The sequence below is a fragment of the Equus przewalskii genome, chromosome 7 (genome assembly GCF_037783145.1).
Source record: "Equus przewalskii isolate Varuska chromosome 7, EquPr2, whole genome shotgun sequence".
In the NCBI taxonomy this organism is placed as follows: Eukaryota; Metazoa; Chordata; class Mammalia; order Perissodactyla; family Equidae; genus Equus; species Equus przewalskii.
The window spans coordinates 40172177-40194926 of NC_091837.1; the positions used below are offsets into that span (position 1 = coordinate 40172177).

The window sequence follows — 22750 nt, forward strand, 5'->3', positions numbered from 1 at the left end:
AGGTCACAGCCCAGCGGTGCTGGAGGACAGCACTCAGTTCCTGACTCACTGTGCCAGCACAGCGCTGCTTCTGCTGTTCTCTCTTATCCTGAGACTGTCCTTGTGACCTTTCTATTCTGTGGCCACTGTACTTGCATAAATGACCCGTGGTTGACAGGAGAACAGTACTGATTTGCTCGATTCCTAGCTTTGTAACGAAGTTGAAACACTGAAATAGATTGAGAAAATGAGGGGTTTGGGCTTTTTTAACCTCAGGGGGATAGAAGGGTGGTTCTGTTACAGTACAAACTGTCTCCTTTTCTGTTTCTTCAAAATATCATTTTGAACAAATGATAGAAAAGTTATTCTTTTTATCCCTCACAGGACCATCAATAAATAAAGCCAAAACCTTGGCCACTCAAGAGAGATACAAAGGTACAGAGCGAGAACAACTCCTAAATTTCTAGCCCTCTTCCGGCTTTGGGGCCTGGGAACTGTGTCCGCGTCGGTCGGTTCCCGCCGGACAGTAGCTGCATTGTCAAGGCTGAGTTGAACACTGGATGTTTGCAAATGTCAGGCTCTTTAACAGCAGCCGCTTCGGCCACAGCGCTTTAAACTCAGGAACGCACACTGACTCGTGAAGCAGTGTTAACTCTGAAGGCAACCCCAGGACACTAGAGCGTCTGCCGGTTCTCCAGGAAGGAAACCTAATTAATTCTTCAGCAAGTGGAAGGTGCCAGTAGGATGGCTGCGAATGTGATCTGCTCACTGACACTTTTAAAGGCCACTCAATGCAACGTTTCCTTTTTTTTGGGGGGAGTAAGCCATCACACAAGTTCTATACCATATTTTTAGTAACATTTGAGGATGTTGTCGATACACTTTATTATAACATTTTGTTGTTTAAAGAGCTTTATTAATGCAATAAATTAACTTTGTACACATTTTTATATATAAAAAGAAAACTAGCAAGTCATTTCAGAATGTTGTAGGCCTCATGAGAGCTTGTTCTCCAAAAACCTGTTTGAAAAAAGCAACGTGTTCTTCACAGTGTTCTCCTATAAAGGAAAATACAGATTTAATCCGGGAGATGTGGCATGAAAAGAGGAAACCAAGAGATGTAGATACTGGGTTTTAACTTATTTTTCTTTCATAAAATACTTTGTTTTCCTAAGCTCTTGAGTTGTCCTTTTTATTTACACAGTTCCTGCCATTGCAAAACTGGTGAGGCCCTTTCACAACCCCCAACAAATCGCCGTCCACTTTGAGACAGGAGAGAAGCTGACCTGCCCTGGTGGTAAACGCCGTCTGGCGCTGCAGGTGCATTAGCTAGAAATCGGTGTCCTCGCCGTCCCGAGCAAGAGCTGCCTCCAATTTCTTAACTTTGGAGACAGTGATTAGCCAGTGTTCCCTGCCTCAGACTGCAGCAGTATAGCCTAGGCCATTTATAACCCGTAGCCACCACTGCCTGGCTTGTTCCTGATTCTTCAGAAGGGACATTCCAGATCAGCTGTCAGACATTCTCTACCCAAAACACCCCCCACTGCGAGTTCCAGGGCATGACTCGGACTCCATCAGCATATTGAGTTCACTCCCCAGAGTGTGGGCTGGGGGTCAGGTGGGCTGTTTGTTAGGCAATTTTGTTTTTAAAAAAGCTAACGCAGGAGTCCTCCTGACCAAAAGGCTTCTCCCAGGCTTCCCGCCCCCAGCTGCTGTGTTCTCCTGCCACTGTCCGAGTCTGCGGTTGCCCCAGGTCTTTCCATTGCTGCCATATTCTCACCTGGTGTGAAATTAGGGTTCCCTCGCAAACGCTGGTTTCGCTGTTCAAAAAACCGGAATATAGTATAGAAAAGCATGTTGTCTTCAGTCTGCTTTGCAGCATCTAAAAATTTTCGTGCAGAAATGTTGTCATGGCCACCAATGCCCCGGATAAACCTTAAGGCAGCTAACACTTGATGTTTGGAAAGAAGAACTTCTACTATTTCATCATTTGCTGTCGAAAGTCGCTAGAAGTAAGGGAGAAAGAGAAAAGTCTGGATAAATGCTAGCAACAGGAACAGACTTTTATGCACTTTACAACTTTGATGTGCCAGTTACCTTCAACATATCCAGCGACAGCTGATGAGCAGGAGGATAAAAACTTTCCAGGGATAATAGCAGACAAGCCTGAAAGACAAATTTTCAGACAAGCTTCATCATAAAATGTGAAAACTTAACTTTTTAATCACAGAAGTAAAAATCTGGGGATAGCTACCAAAGGCTTGGAGTCGCTGAGGACGTGGTACTGCAGGAACTGATGTAGCATGTAGAAGAGGTTGTGCTGGACAAGCGTCTTGATGACAAGTTCGTGCAGGTAATGCTGAGGACGACAGAAGGGAGACAGGTTCCAAATCGCTCACCTACAGCAGACTGTAGGCGGCGTTTGTCGAAGACGGAGCTATTCTGACTGATGGGTAAAGCTTTCTCCTACTGAGAGAGGTGGTGTCATTGTGCAAGTGAGGGAACCCGGCTTGACAGGACGCTACTCATGGCACCTAAGAAACGTGGCAGTGCAGGAAAGTCACTCAGAATTCTGAGTCAGGTGTGCAGACCCTTTCAGCTTGTAAAAGACAGTCATCTTGGTTAAGATACTGACAGTACTTCTATTTCTAAAAAAAATTCCCTGCTCCTCTAACTCGGGACAACACAGACTGATCTGAAGGTACCTGTACTGCGATCTGAAACTGGTTGAGCGAGCGAATGTATTCCATCAGGACGGCTATCACGAATTTATGAGGCATCTCCTACAGGAGGGAAAAAGTGCTCTTAGAAACATGAAGGCGCTGCAGAAGAGGCTGTGTGTCATTCCTCGTGTATCCACCACCCCTTGTTTCCGTTGTGAGCTGGCCCAGTGTTCTGTTTTGCTGGTTTTACACAAATCCCTCCAGGAGCTCCCGCACTGATGATCATGGTGAAGCCTGAGAATTAGGGTCCAAACTGCTAGCGCAGGGTCCTCACCCAAGATAACTCCACTTATTTTAAGCACGTTGTGTGTTCTGCTAGTTTTCCTCAATTCCGTTCAAACAGATCTTTGAGTATCCTTAGTCCAGAGGAGGCTGACAAGCCGTCACCCACCTTCTTTTCCGTGAACGCCGACAGGACGTGGGTGTACATGTCAGACTGGTCGAGCACAGCTTGGGTCCGCAGCGGCCTCTTGAGAAGCGGACTGCTCCGGCTCGGCCCTGCTTCTACTGCCTAACGGTCAATGACAAATGGCATCTTAATCATCACCTGCTTAATGGTGTGTGGGCACTTAATCCAAAGACTGAATTCCTAGATGCCGTGACCCAGGACACGACAGAGGATGACACTGCCTTCACTATTTGGACAAAACTGTTTTTCCTGTGCTCACTGGGGAAGAGCTTAGGAAGTCAGAGTTGGTCATCTTGAAAATACACCAATGTTCACGGTGGACGGAACTAAAAACGCAGTCATGGTTTCCTCTTAAGAGACATACTTTTTTTTTTAACCTTGTAAAATAACTCCATAATTTTCTTAATCACAGACTATCTTGCATTTGTTATCTAAGAGAAACAAAATGGCTTGCTGCATCTTTGTTTTATAAAGCCCTGATTTTAAATAAGTGCCTTCCTCTTGTACTGCGTCTTTGTCTGGATTTTGAAATGGTGAGCACAAGCTCCCAAGTATTACTGAAGAGGAAAGCTCTGCGAGAAGACCTTGCCTACCTCACCTAACGTGGGGATGCAGTTTAGACAGCACAGGGTCCACAGGAGCTGTGGGGGTGGCCTGAGAACCTGCATTTTTGAGAAGCTCCAGGTGCCCCAATGTTGCAGATGGCAGACCACACTTGACTAGCGAAGGCTGGTGAAGCCTCAGAGCCAGAGTACGGACACACACACACTGATCCCACAGCCCAGGACACTCACAGCAGGACAGAGAAGGGCCCAGAAGAGCTCAGCACCCCCGCATGTCTGACAAAGGACAGGGACAGCTGCTCTCTGAGGTCACGTGGCCTTCGGCGGCCTGCGTCAGACCGCTTAACCTTGAGTAGCTAAGGATGAGTGGAGTTCTGGGTTTTCTGTTATTATTTAAAACCAGTTCCATTTTTAGTTTTAGGACTAATCAGATCTTTTAAATGAAATAATTCATCACATTTTTCTTAAACTTTTTTTCTTTCTAGCTTCAGAAGATACAATGTACTAACAACATAGCAGAACCTGGTAATAAGCCATGTGAATTTTTTCCACCCCTTCACAACAAACATTTGAGCCTAATAAATTAAAAACAGTGCCAATATTTAATCATCACTAACAGGATACTGACTGAATTCTAGGACAAGTCTTATCTAAAGGGAAAGGAGAAAGATGCAGCAAAATGATTGTATTTCTAATTTACCAAGTCTAGGCTCTAGCTTGGCAGAAAGATGTACAAAATAATGCAAAGCTGAGACCAATTTTATCTATAAAATAGAGGTAGGACCAAGGATCTATCTAGGTGTAAGATCAAACACATTAAAAACAATAAAAAAAGGTGGAGGCACGAAGTGAGATGCAGCCTCAAGCTAGTGGGATGCAGGACTGAACTGACTGCTCCCCCAGCATGGCAGCCTCGCCCTCTGATGCGTGGAGCCCTTTGTCACAGTGTCTGTAACTTACCATCGTGTAACTCTGCTCAGCGTCCAGGTACTTCTTATACTCGTGATTGAGCTTGTCGAACACAGTGGCTAGCACAGGCAGTGTTGCTCTGTCTGACTCACTCAACACTGCGAAGAGTCAACGTTCACACACGTCAACCGACTTTATGTCAACTTCAGAACTTAAACGTGTTGCTATGATAGAAAACCAGTCTCAAAGGGTTACCAGGCACTCAGAGAAGTGCTATAGAGACCTGAAGCCTGGAAATCACTCACAAGCCCTTTCTGGTTACTAGAAAGAAGAGCTGTGGCAGGAATCAGTCGAAGAGTCTCCAAGTATGAGTCACTTGGATTCGGACAAACGTTTGTGGGACAGCTGGGGATGGAAGCCCCCGATCCTCACAGGCACCCACGCTGAGGTTTGCTTGCACCTGGAACCATCCTGTTTAGTCCTTTCTACTTAAGGCTCTACATGTCATTTTTGTGTTCAGCAGCCTCCCCAGGGGGTTAGATAGTCCATCCTTCAAGAGAAGAATGAGGCTAAAGGCTACGGACAGGCAGAAACGCCGCCCCTCCCACATAAAAGGGGTTGGCATAACCCTGGGCTCAGCGCCGGGGAAGGGGTCATGCACTCACTCTGCGAACAGACAGACAGGATGACCATCTTGCATTCCTTCCTCTGGAGGAGAAAGTCCATCAGTCTCCCTTTATCTGGCAAGAGGTTTACTATGGGCTGCAGTTTCACTTGGAGGTTCCAGAGGTACCCTGGATTTAGGAGGCAGCACAGTCAATAGTGTGACGCGAACCAGAACAAAAGCCCAAAGGTGGCTCCCCTAAACAGGACAGGGAAAAACTGCAAACACAGATGATGGCTTTTTCTTACCAACCCGAGCACAGTCTAGGACATTCAGGATGTGCTTGACAACAGAAGGACTGACAGCCAAACGACCTCTACATGCATGGCTGACTGCTTACAACACAGTAACTTGTACATTCAGAGGTGCATCGATGGTATACCTCCCTAAATTTGGGGGCGACAAGCTCTTTAGTCAACTCAGAGCTGTTCCTTCCCACACCTAGCTCCCTTTTCACCTTGAAGGTAGAAGACGATGGTAACATGTGGCATTGACTTCCGTCCTGTACTGTTTCACTGCATTGGCTCATTAGTCAAAAGGTAACGCCAAAGGAATTTCATAATTCATCCGTCCATCAATCCATGAATTTCTGGAACACCCACACTGCCAGGTAGGCAGGCAAAGCCCTTCTCAAGTCGGGTTCCACCAGAGAATTAAATGCCACATTAAAAATGATCTGAGCAAGCACTTTCTCAGTTGTCCCACGGCTGGGACAGAGCTAGTACAGATGGACAGAAGTGAATTCATCATATACAGTGGGCACCTAGGGCATGAGGGCGAGTTCTCCCTTTGAGAATCTCAATAAGGCAGAACACACAGATGACCACAGATGAAGGTAGACAGCACTCTAACAGAAAGGCACGAGGTGCTAGGCGATTTCCTGGGAAGAGACCACTCCCTGCCTGAGGGCCTCACCAGCCTGATGAGAAACAGGAGCACGTGTCCAGGCACACACTAAACAGAAAGGGGCCCAGGCCCAGGGGCACGACGGTGGGAGACAGAACAGAGCAGGGAGGCCCTGCACACCATGCCACTGGGTCTGGCTTTTCAGGATGGACAGACATGAAAGGGCTTAAAGCAGGGGAATGACCATTCTTTGTTGTTTTAATTATAAAAATAATGTAAGCTCATGATAAAATACAGAGAACAGAGTATAAAGAGAAAATCCCACTCCCAAGGTTGAGGGGAGGGATCATTTCTCAGAGATTCACTTGAAAACGTCACTGGCTATTGCTGTCATCCAAAATCAACATGCACTACTTTCTAACATGACGCTTGTCTCCTGGGACCCACCTTGGCTTGCACTGATGATGATGTCAGGTTGAAAAACGATCCAGGATGAAGAATCTACATGTTATAGGAAATTCTAAACCAGAGGAGATGAAAACAAAAGGCAGATCCAGTTCCGATTAGCAGTTGCCCATGCCCCTATCTGCCAGGCCACTCCAAACGCCCGGCCCTCGATGGTGAGGACACCTCCCCACGGGCAGGTGCCCCTCACGACATTAGTCACAGCTGACAAGGGGTGGGAAGGGCCACTCTTAGACACCCGTGTAAAGGGGGGGACAGCTTCCCTTCTGTGCACAGCACCAATGCCTTCGTAAAGGATACAGAGTTTACACGGGACAGGAGACTGGCTGGTCACAGGAGCAGGACCTACAAATGGAAAAATCACAAGTGTGCAAGGACTGAGGATGCGCCCAGGAAATGCCGCATTACTAGTACTTAAGATAGACAATTTAATGCTCTCTAAAGCCCTCAGTAAATGGTTACTCGACTGCAGTCAGATAAGGAAGAAGTGAACTGTTGTGTCCCACTGACAACACAGGGGATGTTGGAAGGAGGGAGGGGACGCAGGAAGAACCCAGCAAATGTCTTCTCAAGAAGGAGAAGCACGGGAAAGCCTCCTTCACGGCGCTGTTTTTCTTTTTCAATAACCAAAGACGACCCTCTCCACTTAGACATGTGCATTACAGAACTGAGAAACTGACCTGGATGATTCAAAATCCAACACTCAGATAATTCACTAAGAACATTTCAAATATAAGCTTTTTGTGGTTTAATTATCTAAATAATTAGCTCAATTCTCCATTTCACACGGCAGTAGGTCCAGGCATAGAGATCTTGTCTGGGAAGCAGATCCCAAAAAACCTCACATGAGGGGACTCGTAACTGCCAGTTACACTGCCTGTGCGTCAGGTGGGCAGCCCTGAGACGAGAATCATTCCCAGGTCTGTTCCAGTTACCCAGGTCCAATCAGAGGACAGGTTTTAATCAGCTGGCTGGCAGACCTCCACTCTGGCTGCACATCACGTTGACTTCAATACTCTCAGGGGAGAGCCAGGAGGTGGCTTTGGTTTTTAAAGCCCCCCTCAGGTGATCCTAATGTGTAGTCAGCTCGAGAACCACTGGTCAAACAGACCAAAAGCAGAAAGGGGGCTGAGGGCAGCTGGCTCTCCCCAAAGTTGCTAGTTTCATCTTTAAAAATAGTCCAACAAGCTCTTCCCGAATGCACAGCCTGAATGGCACAGGTGGGCAAGATGCAAAGACGCACAAGCCTGCCAGGGGCTTACAGTCCAGCAGGAAAAACAAAACGCAAATGCGTTAACCTCAAAAAATGCTTTACCAACCCACATCCCAGAAGCCCAGAGTTGGTGGACTCAAATTCTTCTCATGAATCTTTGGGCTGTCATTCTGACCACGCCTGGCATTTGCTTTATTGTAAAGCCTTTAGAACCCGATGGCCTCTAACTGGTCCTAAACAACTGGAACAGAGTGGAAGGTTCTAAATATTCAGAGTTGTTTTTTCCATCAATTCACCAGCAGTTACCTTTGTGCCAAGTGAGCAACAGACACAGGATAATCATTTGACACAATCTATTCTTTTAATGCTAACATTATTATCCAGGGAAAAGGAAGAAGCTGGAAAGAACCCAGAGGCCAAAAGACCTAATCAAATGCCTGCGAGAACCAGCTCCATCCTCGCCATCTGCCAGAGCGTGGTGAAGCCTCGGCCGGTCCAGCAAGACAGGCGGACAGGCGGGGGGCGGGGCTCTTGCTCAGCTACCAGCTGCAGCCTGATCTGAATCTCCTCCGTGACGGGTACAAGGGCATCCTGGCTGCAGGCTGGGCCAGTCCACCAGTGCTATCTGATGGGCATTCCTTCTATGAAGAAAACCTCTTACCAGAGATCCAAATGTGTCCCTCCCAACTCTGGTTTACACAAAGAAACTTCAACTAGCTTACTCTCTGCTCCAATCGCCTTGGAAAGAGAGCTGAATGTTATTGGATATTGATTACTTGGGAAAAGGCAAAGGGAACCAAATGGTTTCTTCCCGTTTCCTGAAATCCTGACCTCCTCTCTTCTCAAACTTCCTACTCCCACTCTTCAGGTAGGAGGGCTGACCTACAATCACCTGAGAGCCACAGCCTGAAGCACTGACGTGACCATCAGCCAGGAGACAAGGCAGGATTTATTGTGACTATGACACAGAGTGTGAGAGAGAGAAGGAAATGTGAACCCAAGTTAAATGACCGCCACAAGCAGCTAACTGCAACTTCAGGGTCACAGAGGCAGACACACAGAAAACCTCAAGGGCTATTCATCATTTAAAAACGGCCAGCTTAATGGGTAACCACAACTCTCCATTTTAAAGCTCAGGGAAGACAAACTTTTCTATTTTCTTCAAAGGAAGATATATTTATCTTATAAAAACACTTCGCACAACAACACAATTTTAGCTTATTGAATCAGGAAGCGTTGCATTAAAAAAAAAAAATAGCCCCTCACAAAAACAAACAGAACTGGAACCCTGGAGCATTCCATGTTGAACGTGACTCCGGACCACACAGAGACTCCCTTTACCTGCCACGGGGATCTGATAGGGCTGGATCGAGCGAGCTGGCAGCACCGGGTGATGGAAGGTGACGGTGCCATCAAACTCTCCCCTCAGCTTGATATCAAATATCACTGACGTCTACGGTGGAGAAAGACAAGACCGTGAGGCCAAGATGACTCACGGTTTGACCGGTCGCTTTCCTGACCTCCCTTGCTATTTCAGATCAGTGTAAAGGCTCTGTGTCTGCATTCCGTCTCTACAGGCTAGTTCTTATGTGAGGAGGAATCTGCTAGAACATCACAACTCCCTTTTACATTTTTGTCTACTCTCACAGTATTCCCAGCATGTATGACACGCTTCCTTTGAAGAGCTCTAAGTGATTTAAGCAGATCGTTTCCACTTGCCACATCTTCATAAGTCAGAGATATGGGTGTCACCACCCTTCAGGAAGCATGGGAGGAAACCGGCTTGTCTACCACCAGACACCCAGCTAACAGTGTAGAAAAAGCAGGACCCATTCTAGTTCTTTCTCTTGGGCCACGTGGCCTCGAAACCATTATATCTATCTATTCTTACAAAGCAATTACAGAGCTCACGTGCTCATGAGACACAGTGGATTGCAGTGAATTCCTACCTTAGCTGATTCAACCAAATAATTGTTCCCAAGTCAACTCTCCTCATGTGTTCTTTGCTCAACTGATACAGAATCACTATTTTTTCTAAACCACCGAGAGTACCAAACCCACTTCCATCTGGAAGACCAAAACTTTCAGCATGAAAAGCACTTTCTGGTCTTTGCTCAGAATGTTGTGTCAATTTTCACACCTCTTTTAAGCAACCCTAACTGGTACCAACACACCCCCGACACCCGCACGCCACTCATACCTCTGTGTCCTGATGATGGACCACCACGAGGTTATCCACCACGTTGAGGGCAAACTTCCCCGTCCGATTCAGCTTTAATATGTGCATCTTTTTGCAGGCACCTTCCCTGGAGGACAACAGAAAGGTCAAAAAATAGATCGACAAGGTTTAGTTCATATTTTAAAACCGGAGAGAGAGGGAAGAGAGCATTACACATACCGTGGGAGATGATAGAGGACAACCTCCGCTCCTGTACTATTGGAGGTCCGAGAGTGATGCCTCAAGAAGAGAACATAGAGCTGCCCGTATCTAATCGGAGAGCAGAGACACGAGTCACATCCGGCCACCCAAAAGCCCTCCCGTCTAAATGCTGAATCATGAGGCTGTCTTTAAGTGAATCACGAGACAGCCACTTAATGGAATATTTTGCTGCCAACAAAAATATTTACAAAGAAAGTACAGTTAGATTTAAAAAAAAGACTATTATAAAGTTAAGTGAAAAGGGGTATGCAAAACTAAATATAGCTGGATCACAAAATTTTAAAAGGAAAACACAAACTTATGCATATTGTCCAAAAATACTGGAAAGAAATACATGTTGTTTTATAACAGCTATCCTTGAGTAGCAAGCTAAGTCCATTTTCTCTTCCTCTGACTTTCTGTATTTTCCAAGTTTCGTATAATGAGTATATTCCTCAAGCATAGGAACATATAATCACTCTTCATTTTTAAGCCTCATCTGATAAATGTTGCTGTGACCAGCTCCTGCTGTGCTTTTTTTTTGAGGAAGATTAGCCCTGAGCTAACATCTGCTGCCAATCCTCTTCTTTTTGCTGAGGAAGGCTGGCCCTGAGCCAACATCATGCCCATCTTCCTCTACTTTATATGTCGGACGCCTACCACAGCATGGCTTGCCAAGCAGTGCCATGTCCACACCCGGGATCTGAATCGGCGAACCCCGGGCTGCCAAAGCGAAACGTGCAAACTTAACCGCTGTGCTGCGCATTTTTATTCCAGTTGTTGACACTGTGCTGGGCTGGTCGCAGGGCAAGGAGGAGACCAAGGGAAGGGAGCAGGTCCCACCTCTACCTCGGCCAGGATTGCTTTCATTTCTAAACCAGGATGCCACAGAAGATTTCCTTTTAAAAAAAAGACACATTCTAACTGCTAAAAAATTTTAAAGTTTGGAAACCACTGTTTTAGGTCACAGAAGAATCAGAAGTAATCTAGAAGCAAATTTTGATATTTGTTTGATCAGGGGGGTTCTTTGTATTAGTTCCTATTTTTATGTGTTTGTACTTTCCATAATATAGTTTAAAAATTGACATATCTGTACTTCCAAGTGAAAATATAACTTCATACATAAGTAATTCAGTTCCATGTTTGTTAGATAAAAAACTTATATTCTTGTCTACAGCAGTTATATTTTAGCTAAAGAAATCATCTTTAATAAGTTTCGACTCAGAATCAAAAATAAATTCTAAAACTAAGATAACTAAGAAATAAATTGGTTCAACGTTCTCATTTTATCAGACTAAAATGGTGAAAAAAACTTCCCTAGGATCACAAAGCTAGTGAAATCAGAAAACACCGTCAAGAAGACCACAGAGTTTCTATATGCACGAGATCTAGGTACCAAATGGGAAAGGGGAGTCCTTACTGTGTGTTCCAAGGAAGCACTGAAGGAAACGACAGCCCTGGGTGCTTGTAACGCACTTCTTCTATGACTTATGTCACCAAAAGTAATTACAAGAAGGAATTCTCTCAAAAGACAGACGTACATTATTGCCATTGCAATGTCTCTCTCGGAAAAGTTCAGCTTAGTTGACTTGGGCGCAGCGGGCAATTCAATCTCAAACTTGGGCAGCTTCGTCATAGTGCCAGCCTGGTTGGAGGGAAAATGTTTTAGGAAAAGTTCATTAAACCCCTTTTATGTTTTAGTGTTCCCTAGGTAAAACCACTGAGATTTACACAACTATGTCTTTCCATCCCTTCCGAGGTCCCACTCTCCTTCCCTCGCGGGGGTCTGTCCCCACAGAATGAAGCATTCCTGGTGGGGATGGGACGGTACAGTGTGCCCTCTACTGGTCAGAAGTGCTGGGTTATTGTTAGAGGAACTTAAAGTACTTGAAACATCAGGAGGTTAGAGGAACAGGGTGGGGGGTGGGGCAGGGGGAAGGAACTTTCTAGAGAGGCTTACTCTCACCCGAAAATAAAAGGGCTGCAGCACGTTCCCCAGCACCGTGGTGGACAGCAGGATCACAGCACTCTCGGGACAGTACATGTACCAGTTCACATTGATGTTCTGGCTCTTCAGGAGTTTCAGACTCCGTTTCTCTGGTAACACCTGCAGCACAGTTCAAGAAACAGAGTCTTCACTTAAAGAGCAGCAGAAGGGCAGAGGACTGACACAGTAAGCTAAGGAGACGACAAAAAAAAACACCTCAAAAAGTTAAATTGCAATTATTTTTTGGAATTTATTACAGCTACCACATATCCATGCTGGTGCTTAGTTCCTTACACATCTTAGCTTACCTACTCTCATCACAATCCTGAGAGGTCAGCATCATTAATATCCCACAGAGGAGAAAAGACGGCTCAGAGAGGTGAGACGGCTGCCTCACCAGTCACGCAGGTATGGCCTTGGCAGCCACCGCGTCACTGCAGGGCCAGCTCTGACCCCACGTTCTTGGGCGCTGTCCACTGAAGCACACAGAGCAGCAGCATTCTCACTCATGGAGCCGTGGAACCAAGCCCTGCCCCTGGGGCCCGTGCACTCCATGGGCTCCAACCTAGCTGCACTTCGCGCTGAGTCTGGGAGCAGCTCCCTCTTTCTAACAGACATGTTCATAAGACTCTGCGTGCAAACCTGGTATTTTATAATCAAGGCACACGTGAAATACACTCTAAACATTCAAAGACATTAAGCAACACTGGATAGAGCCCCAAGGCATCACTGCTCATGGAACACTGCACTGAAGGACTCCCGTCAGAGGGGGCAGGCAGGGGCTTCTTCATCATTCGGATATAATAAAATAAGGATGTGCTAGAGTCATCTTTCTTTTTAACTTGTTTCTTGAAGATCCACAGACCATCTAGATGACCTGAACACACACTTTTCCACTACAGAGAACAGAAAGCTATACTTTTAAATGATTGCTGGAAGGACCCTTCTGTAAAGAGAGCAATGCCTTCCATGCTATCACATATACGAAATTCTATTTCTGTGTGTAAGGAATTTGTGTAGTTTGTTTTCTTTCTGCTGGTCATTACAAAGGTTTTGATGACAGCCTGACGGCAAAGCACCACGGCATCAAGAGCTCACATTTTACTGACACAGGAGTATTTTCTCCAGCCATACATTCTAAATTACAATGCTTTCATTAGGTCAACATAATTAAAACCTGAAAGAATCCTAACGCCCTCTACAGTAGCTCCACTGAGAGATCTCGAAAACTTTGTCAATAGGTCAGGTCGTGGGTACACAGTAAAAGATGAAGAGGCAGGCGCATCAAAGAGAGTGAAAAGGCTCCTATGGGATGGGAGAAAACATGTGCAAATCATCTATCTGATGAAGGGTTAATATCCAGAATATATAAAGAACTCTGATAACTCAACAACAAGAAAACGAAAATAACTCAATTAAAAAGTGGACAAAAGACTTGAATAAACATTTCTCCAGAGCATATACAAATGGCTAATGAGCCATGAAAAGATGTTCAATATCACTAATCATCAGAGAAATGGAAATCAAAACCACAGTGAGATATCACCTCACAGCCAGTATTATCTATTATTGATAAAACAGAAAACAGCTAGTGTTGGTGAGGATGTGGAGAAATTGGAAACCTTTGTACACTGTTGATGGGGATGGAAAATGGCTTAACTGCTATGGAAAACAGTATGGAGGTTCCTAAAAAAAATTAAAAATAGAATTACCATATGATCCAGCAAATCCATTTCAGGGTACATACCCAAAAGAAATGAAAGCAAGGTCTCGAAGAGATACACCCATGTCCATAGCAGCACTATTCACAATGGCCAAAAGATGGAAACAACCCAAATGTCCATCAGTGGATGAATGGATGATCAAAACGTGGTATATACACACGATGGAGTATTACTCAGTCTTAAAAATTAGGAAGGAAATTCTGACAGATCCTACAACATGGATGAACCTTGAGGACACTGTGCTAAGGGAAATAAGTCAGTCACAAAAAGACAAACACTGTATGATTCTACTCATGTGAGGTACTTAGAGCAGTCAAATTCATAGAAAGTAAAATGGTGGTTACCAGCAGCTGGGAGAGGGGGAAGGGGAAGTTGTTTAACAGGTACAGAGTTTCAATTTTGCAAGATGAAAAAGTCCCAGAGATCTGTTTCACAACAATGTGGCATACACTTAACATTGCTGAATTGTATACTTAAAAACAGTTAAGATGGTAAACTTTATATTATGTGCTTTTTACCACAATAAGAAATGCTTTTTTCCCAAGAGTCCCTTGCAGCCCTATGTTCATCGCAGCATTATTTACAATAGCCAAGACGTGGAACCAACCTACATGCCCAGAAACTGATGATTGGATAAAGAAGATACGGTATATATACACAATGGAATACTACTCAGCCATAAAAAAAGACAAAATTGGCCCATTCGCAGCAACGTGGATGGACCTCGAGGGTATTATGTTAAGCGAAATAAGCCAGTCAGAGAAAGACGAACTCTATATGACTCCACTCATAGGTGGAAGTTAACATATTGACAAGGAGATCTGATCCGTGGTTACCAGGGAAAAGGGGGAGTGGGGGGAGGGCACAAAGCGGGAAGAGGTGTACCCACAACATGACTAACAATAATGTACAACCGAAATCTTACAAGGTTGTAATCTATCATAACATTAATAAAAAAAATAAAAAAAAAAAAAAGAAATGTTTTTTTGGAGAGGAAGAGGCAGTTCACAAAAGAGTAAATACAAAAGGACAATACACAAATGAAAAGACGCTTACCTCCCTAATAATGAAAAACGCCAATTAAAATGTCTTTCTACCTCTCAGATTGGCAAATGTGTACAGACTGAAAATATCCAGTTCCGGCAAAGGTGTGGAAAGTGGAGATTCCTATATTGCTAGTGAAAGTGCAAACCTCTGGAAGAAATTCAGTAGTATCTGTTGAACCTTTCAGATGCTCCTGCCTACACCGTAATTCCCCTTCAGGAACTGCCTCACCCAGGGTGATCATTTTGCTCTGTATACAGCTGTTGAATTATAATGATGTACACCTGAAACTTATTAAAAAGGAACCAAGAATATAAAGAATTGGTTAAATAAATTGGTATATCCACACAGTAGAATGCTACTCAGTCAGAATAAAATGTGAAAAGATATCCAAGACATACTGCTGAGCAAAAAAAAGTCAGCCACAAAAATTTATATACATATTCCCATTTAAAAAAAAAAAAAATTTGTATATGTGTAGAAAAAAATGGAGGAATATGCACCATACTGTTCCTAACAGTTATTTCAAGGGATTATGGGGACTTTTACTTACCATAGACTATATCTTGGTAATGTGCGAATGTTTTATTATGAACAGGTATTACTTGTAATTAGAAAAAAAGAATAAAGAGCCAAGTAAGAGACTAAAGCTCTAGAATCTCAAAATATCTACTTAGTGCTGCACCCAAAGACTGCTGGCACAGACCCTTTTCCAGCAGACGGAAATTCTAAATATGATACCTGGTAAAATTCGATGCCTTGATCTGTTATGAAGACAATCTCAGTAGAACTGGTCCAGCAGAATCCTAGTATGTGGGCATTCTTGGTCTGAAAAAAATTACAGAAACCTTTTTTTTTTTTTGCTTTTTCTGCCCAAATCCCCTCAGTACATAGTTGTATACTTTTAGTTGTGGATCCTTCTAGTTGTGGCATGTGGGACGCTGCCTCAGCGTGGCCTGATGAGCAGTGCCATGTCCACACCCAGGATCCAAACCAGCGAAACCCTGGGCCGCCAAAGCAGAGTGCACAAACTTAACCACTCAGCCACGGGGCTGGCCCCCAGAAACTTTTTTTTAAGACTAAGAAAAACTTACGTATAACTCTCTTCAAAGGCTTAAAATACTCTGTTGTATCACCCTTCAATGAAAGTTACCCAGATCTGATTACTTGTTAACAAATCAAACTTCCTCTTAAATACAGCTTTCTCAGATTTTTACCCTAATATTTCAGTGAAGCACCCTAATCTTAATTCCCTCTAGTCAACAGAACAGAAGGAAAAGCCTAAGTTTTGCAGACAGGTCACTGACCAGAGTGCACGGATACCACCTTCTCCCTTCAGGAACCAAAGGACAGGTGACATTCTCTACTCAACCATGTTATAAAACCTGGCGTTATGAAAGCATCAAGGGGGCCAGCCAAGTGGCATAGTAGTTAAGGTCATACGCTCCGCTTTGGTGGCTCAGGGTTCGCTGGTTCAGCTCCCAGGCACAGACCTACACACCGCTCATCAAACCACGCTGTGGTGGCATCCCATATACAAAATAGAGGAAGACTGGCACAGACGTTAGCTCAGTGACAGTCTTCTTCACAAAAAAAGAAAGAAAGAAAGCAAGCACCAAGGCCTGAAGGTTCTCAGTGAGCCTTGACCACAGAGGTGGTGGGGCCTTGAGCCCACAGTCCCGACTCATTTGGTGAACAGCAGCGCCCGAGCCTGAGAGCAGACAGAGCTGGGGCAGGGGCTCTGCTGCACAGAGAGAAACTGGGGGTCTGCGAGGGGCTCAGTGATTTGGCAGATGTGCCTTTCCTTGCTGCGAGGCCCAATCTGAACTCCGCTGAGCAAAACCATTACAAAGATGCCGAAAGCCACACGGCATCCACCAGCAACATCTGCAGGTTTCCGGCTGCTACACTGCCGCTTTGAGCTGAGGCCTCTCAGCCAGGTTTATGATGCCCAGCAAATCTGATTAACATGGATTAGAATATACACCTAGAGAAAGAGAGATGGAGGAAGGACTCAACAAGGACACCAAACCGAGGAAAGAAAACATCAAAAGGAAAGGAAAAGAAACTGCTCTTCCAAAACCTCCACAGAGGCGGATATGAAAAAACCCAAGGTCTGGCCCAGACGCGCCAGCCCCAGAGAAGTACAGTGTGACAGGAAGACAGCAGCCACCAAGTACTGAACTGCTGGGTGTGCAACATCCCCCTCCATTTAATCCTCCCAACTCCATCCTACAGGTAAAGAAACAGGCTTTTAAAACTTTCACAACTGTCACTGGACAGCCGCATGCAAAAGAATGAAAGTAGACCACTGTCTCAGACCACACACAGAAATAAACTCAACATGGGTCAGAGGTGAAGACACATCCGGAAACCATAAAACTCCTGGAAGACAATATTGGTAGTACCTTCTTTGACACTGAACTAAAAAAGATCTTTTCAAATACCATGTCCTCTCAGACAAGGGAAACAAAAGAAAAAATAAACAAGTGGGAATTCACCAGATTAAAGAGCTTCTGCAAGGCAAAAGAAACTAGGACCAAAGCAAAGAGACAAGCCACCAATCGGAAGAAAATATTTGCAAATCATATATCTGACAAGGGGTTAATCTCCATAATATATAAGGAACTCATACAACTGAACAGTAAAAAAGCAAACAACCCGATGAAAAAGTGGGCAGAGGAGATGAACAGACATTTTTCGAAAGACGATATACAGACGGCCAATAAACACATGAAAAGATGTTCAACACCACTAATCATCAGGGAAATGCAAATCAAAACTACACTAAGATACCACCTGACACCTGTTAAAATGGCTATAATCACTAAGACTAAAAATAACAAATGTTGGAGAGAGTGTGGAGAGAAGGGAACCCTCACACACTGCTGGTGGGAATGCAAACTGGTGCAACCACTATGGAAAATAGTACGGAGATTCCTTAAAAAACTCAACATAGACCTACCTTATGACCAAGCTATCCCACTATTGCGTATCTACCCAAACAACTCGAAATCAACAATCCAAAGTAACATATGCACCCCTATGTTCATTGCAGCACTATTCACAATAGCCAAGACATGGAAACAATCCAACTGCCCACTGACTGATGATTGGATAAAGAAGATGTGGTATATATATATATATATATATATATATATATATATACACAATGGAATACTACTCAGCCAGAAAAAAGGACAAATTCATCCCATTTGCAATAACATGGAACAACCTAGAGGGAATTATGCTAAGCAAAATAAGCGAGTCTGAGAAAGACAAATCCCACATGATTTCACTCATATGTGGAATATAAACCAGTACTGGGAAAAAGAAAACACTTCAGTGGTTACCAGGGGAAGGGGGGTGGGGGGGCCACTGGGGGTGAAGGGGAGCACTTATGTGGTGACAGTCAAGAAATAATGTACAACTGAAATCTCACATTGATGTAAACTATTATGAACTCAATAAAAAAACAAAACGGGGCAATGAGCAGTCTGGTACACACTTCTATGCACACTTGACCAATTGTAAAAAAAAAAAACTTTCAAAACTGTCAACGTCACAGAGTCGACATGCGCTTGGCGCATCGAACACAGTCCACCTCTAAGCTCACGCTCTCAGTCAGCACTACGCTGGTCCCCACAACGGAACCCAGAGTTCAACGCCCAGCAGCTGGGGGCCCGGCCCATACCTTGCACTCTTGAGTGTATTCCAGCTGAGAACTATCCGGGATAAAGTTAGAAAAATCCTGAAAGAAAAAAACCACACACAATAAGAAATTCGGATCAGGCAGCATACTGTCAACCTACTTTGCTATACAACAAGACAAAAGAAAAAGACAAATTTACAAACTGATCAGAAAAAACTGACGGAAACTCCAAAACAGGAAAAATAAAAAGATCAATCTGGACAATCTGCCTCCTTCGTAGCTGCAGGTTTACAATTCAATTTTTTAAAAAAGTTAATACAAATATTCCGTCAGGGTTTAGAAACTAATTTTGAAAATTCATTCCTCAAATGAATTTCAGAAAAATGTGTGGCAACGTTTTACAGGAGGCTTCCCAAAAATCATAGCAATTAATCCTGACGGCAGGAAAGACAAATGACGCCGGTGAATCTTTATAAAGGCTAACATGCCAACCAGCTGCTCCAACTCTGACTATCTGTTTCTATCAGATGGAGCATTCAAAGAGAGAAAGGAATAAACGGAGTTAAAAAGTAGTCAAAATAGCCCTCCCAACCTCTCTCGGTGGCTCGCTTCATCAAAGCAAAAGATGCCTCAGGCTCCAAATTACTTAAAAAAACTAATTTTAAGTCAAAAATGACAAACCAAAGTCATAAGTATTTATCCATTCAAGCGTCTTTCTCATCTTCAAGAATTCCAAAGGCTCAAATACAATGCAACATAAGTTCAGCTTTCATGACATGAAAATAATAAATGGTTCCTTTGACGCTGAAATTCTGCTATTCATTCTCTTCCAAACGTACTTCTACCATCCTTTTCTTTACACTAGATTTAGAGAAATGTCTTACCACAGTCTTCGAGGTCCTCTGAACAGCCAATATCTTATTTTCTAAGGAGAACTTAATGCACTTCACTTCTCCTTTGTCTTCCATTCTAAGAAGAAAGAGTATGTTATGAGTTAAACTTAGTAACTGAATTCTAGCTTCTATCATTTTGCGAGAAGGAAAAAGACAGGTTAAATATCCAGGAAGCAGCAACTCAGTTTAAAATATTTCTGAAGCTATCAGTAGGACCTCTTGTCAAACAACACAATCCAACTGGCAACAACTTGCTGGAGGAATCCACGGAATTACGATGATGAGTGAGTGAACAATGGCGATCACATGCGCCTCACCTGAGTCAGGTAGACAGAAAAGCAAGTACGGAGCCCCACGGCAGCCCTCTGCACAAACCACAGCATTCTCGCCCCACTGCCCTTACGGCAAAGCCGCTCACCAAGGAGTCCGTTCTCTGCTCTCCCGTCCCAGTCACCACCCAGCGGCTGCGGAGCACAGGACAGCCCCTAGGTGTCTCACACCACCTCAGACAGCCTTACAGAGGGAAGGCAAGGGATGGAACAGGGGCTCAAGGAAACTCTTGGGAGTATGGAGATGTTCATTATCTTAACTATGGTGACAGTTTCACAGATATATGCACAGGTCAAAACTCATCAAATTGTATCTGATACATATGTACAGTTTATTGTGGGCCAATAATATCTCAATAAAGCTGTAAAACAGAAGTGTTAAAAAAAAGGGTAAATTCAGGTTCTTCCCCCTCAAACCCTACTGAGCCCCCAAATCTGGATCATCATGGGCTCGCTCTCATTTTCCACACCATACTGACCACTGAGTGTTACCAGAGACCTTAAGCACCCCTTGAATGCTTATGTGACACCAGTCTACACTGCCTTCGATCTGGTCTTCACTACACCTGGCTCAGACTACTGCAATCATTTCTCCATGGTATCCTGACCCTGATATGCTCCCGACCCATCGACCGCAATGCCACGCTCAGTGTGATCTCCCAAACACTGACATGATCCTGCCACGCCCCACCTTACAAGTTTTCAATAACGAGATAAAACCCGAATACTACAGCAGAATATATACGACCCCTGCCAGTGGCCACACCACCTCCCCGCCCCCACCCCCGCCACTTGGACACCTGATCTACAGTCACACAGATCTGGAGCTTCCAAAACACCATGCCGCCTTGCCTTTCGCTGTCGTTCCCTCCACTGGGGAGGCCTCCTCTCTTCTCCACCTGGAATCGTCCCATTCAAGCTTGTTCAGAGGCTGCCTCCCCTCTGAGGCCTCCCTCTCGGAGGCAGTCTGTCCCAAGACAAATGTCACATCTCTTGTGTGTGCCTACATGCTGAACAGAGAGCTACTACAGCACTTGTCACGGCAAAGAGCACGTGTCCACTCACTTGTCTCCCACATTAAATTTACGGCTTCTCCAAAAGGGCGCCAGGCTAATGCAAAGCCTTCGCAAGCCTGTGCCAAGCACCAGGGCTGCCATCAGTGTTTGCCAAACAAATGATCACTGGTTCATTTTCTACTTCAATAACTGGTTTCTAGTAACAAAGGCCAACTGTAAAATTTTTTTAAAAGTCACTACTGAATTGAGGGCCTATAGTGTACTTTTGCCTTCTGTAATCACAGGAGTTAAGGTGATGAGATAGTTTATCATCCAAATCGAGATATTTCTGAAAGTGAAAGGGACAGCTACTCATAGCCACACCGCTTCAACCTGCATAAACTGGGACAGCCAGGGACCTTACGTATAGTAGAAGCTGGGATATTCTTAACAAACATTATTCCTTGGGAAACACTGCCCTAGGAATCTCCTCCACCTCCAAACACTCAGGAAACACCTAGGCCAAATGAGAAGGGAAGGCCCTCCTTGGTCAAGAAACCGGAAATGGGAGCATCAATGCAGTGATTTGCTAATTTCAAGAACCAGGAAGCCGGTGTTGCTTTGGAGTAACTGGTTCCAAATCAACAGGGAACTACTCCACATACTTCACTCTGACAGGAAGCACTAGCATGTACCACTAAGACTGCACAGCACGTGTCTGCTTCCCTCTTCCTAGACGGGGATTTGCTCACACACACATTTCAGACGTCTTAGGGGAGGCAAAGGGCAAAATTTTAAAATAATCTCCTGAATAAGAAACGGAAAAACACCATTTTGTTTACATGTTGAAATTATTCTGATGTCAATAGTTACCTAAATGAGATGGGATTCCTATCATCTGGGCCTTTAACTACCACCCCAGTAGCTCCTCCAGATCGAACAGCAAAAACCTAAGAGGGAGAAGAAGCAATGTTAATGGTCTGAGCTTAGAAAGGCTCTAGACACAGATACCAACCTAGGAATGATTATTCCTGCTACACCACACCCTTGGTTCAACTAAACTAACGTGGTACGTACATATCAATCTGCAGATGCTGGGGGCTCACATGATTTTAAGAAACAAGATAATAGAGACCAAAAAGGGTACCATTCCGAGTGCTCCCCACTGTGCAAGACCGGGTCGGGGTCCCCAAGGCTCCAAGTTTGAATCCGGTTCGGCAAAGGCGCCGCTGATGCACGGAGGCACACCCTGCTACTCCGCCACACCGCTTTCCCCCCTTTACAAAATTCCGAGAATAATGGAAATCTCAATGTCTAAATCCTTGACTGCAAGGGTAACTAATGACAAACAAAGACAGCAAGAGGCGCCGGTGAAAGACCGGCGTCCTAAAAGCTGATCACGCCGGCCACAGGGCGCCGGGTCGGTGGCTCGGCTCGGGGACCCCCGAGCTGTCACTCTGGAGGAGAAAGCGCCGGCGCGGGGGTCGGCCCGGCCGACGGGAAGGAGCTGGCGCCGGCCCCGCGCCGGGGCGGCAGGGGAGGCCTGGGCCTGGTGCTCCGGTCCCCGGCCGGGGCGGCGGGCCCACCCTGGGGCGCGGGCCCGCCCGGACCTGCTTGTTGGCCTCATCGAAGAAGACGCAGTTGACCGGGTTCGCCTTCTCGAACTGCACCGGCCGCTCGCACAGCTCCAAGTAGTAGTCCTCCTCGCCCATGGCGGGCGCCGCGGCGGCGGCGGGGACACCCGGGGCGGCCGCCAGCGTGGAGCCCGGCGAGAGGCGCCGGCGCGGGGCGGCGGGGAGACAGGCCGGGCGGGGGCTGCGGAACCCGGCGGGCGCGGGGACCGCTTCCTGGTGCCACGCCCCCCCCCCCCCGCCGGCACGTGACCCGCGCCCTCCGCGCTTAAATGGGCGACGCCGGCCGGCCAGCCGCGGTGGGA

The 22750-nt window shown here is 45.3% G+C and overlaps 2 protein-coding genes across 5 annotated transcripts in view; one reads left to right on the forward strand and one right to left on the reverse strand.

Moving 5' to 3' along the window:
* Positions 1-1153, forward strand: part of NPC1 (NPC intracellular cholesterol transporter 1) — a 48892-nt gene extending 47739 nt beyond the window's left edge. For all 4 annotated transcript variants that reach the window (XM_008536146.2, XM_070629665.1, XM_070629666.1 and 1 more), the window contains one exon: positions 364-1153. In XM_008536146.2, the coding sequence (XP_008534368.2) occupies positions 364-446 (83 nt within the window). In that variant the 3' untranslated portion in view covers positions 447-1153. The remainder of the gene's footprint in view (positions 1-363) is intronic.
* RMC1 (regulator of MON1-CCZ1) lies at positions 874-22679 on the reverse strand. The gene is made up of 20 exons (XM_070629668.1): positions 22425-22679; positions 21688-21764; positions 19482-19566; positions 18640-18696; positions 15687-15773; positions 12157-12297; positions 11732-11835; positions 10170-10259; positions 9972-10077; positions 9113-9224; positions 6859-6903; positions 6541-6594; positions 5249-5377; positions 4635-4741; positions 3094-3213; positions 2685-2762; positions 2234-2338; positions 2077-2145; positions 1760-1985; positions 874-1037 (listed from the first exon to the last, which is right to left on the reverse strand). Exons 1-20 carry the CDS (start codon positions 22524-22526, stop codon positions 958-960), a joined length of 1974 nt encoding a protein of 657 aa, XP_070485769.1. The 5' UTR covers positions 22527-22679; the 3' UTR covers positions 874-957.
* Between the last annotated feature and the right edge of the window lie 71 nt (positions 22680-22750).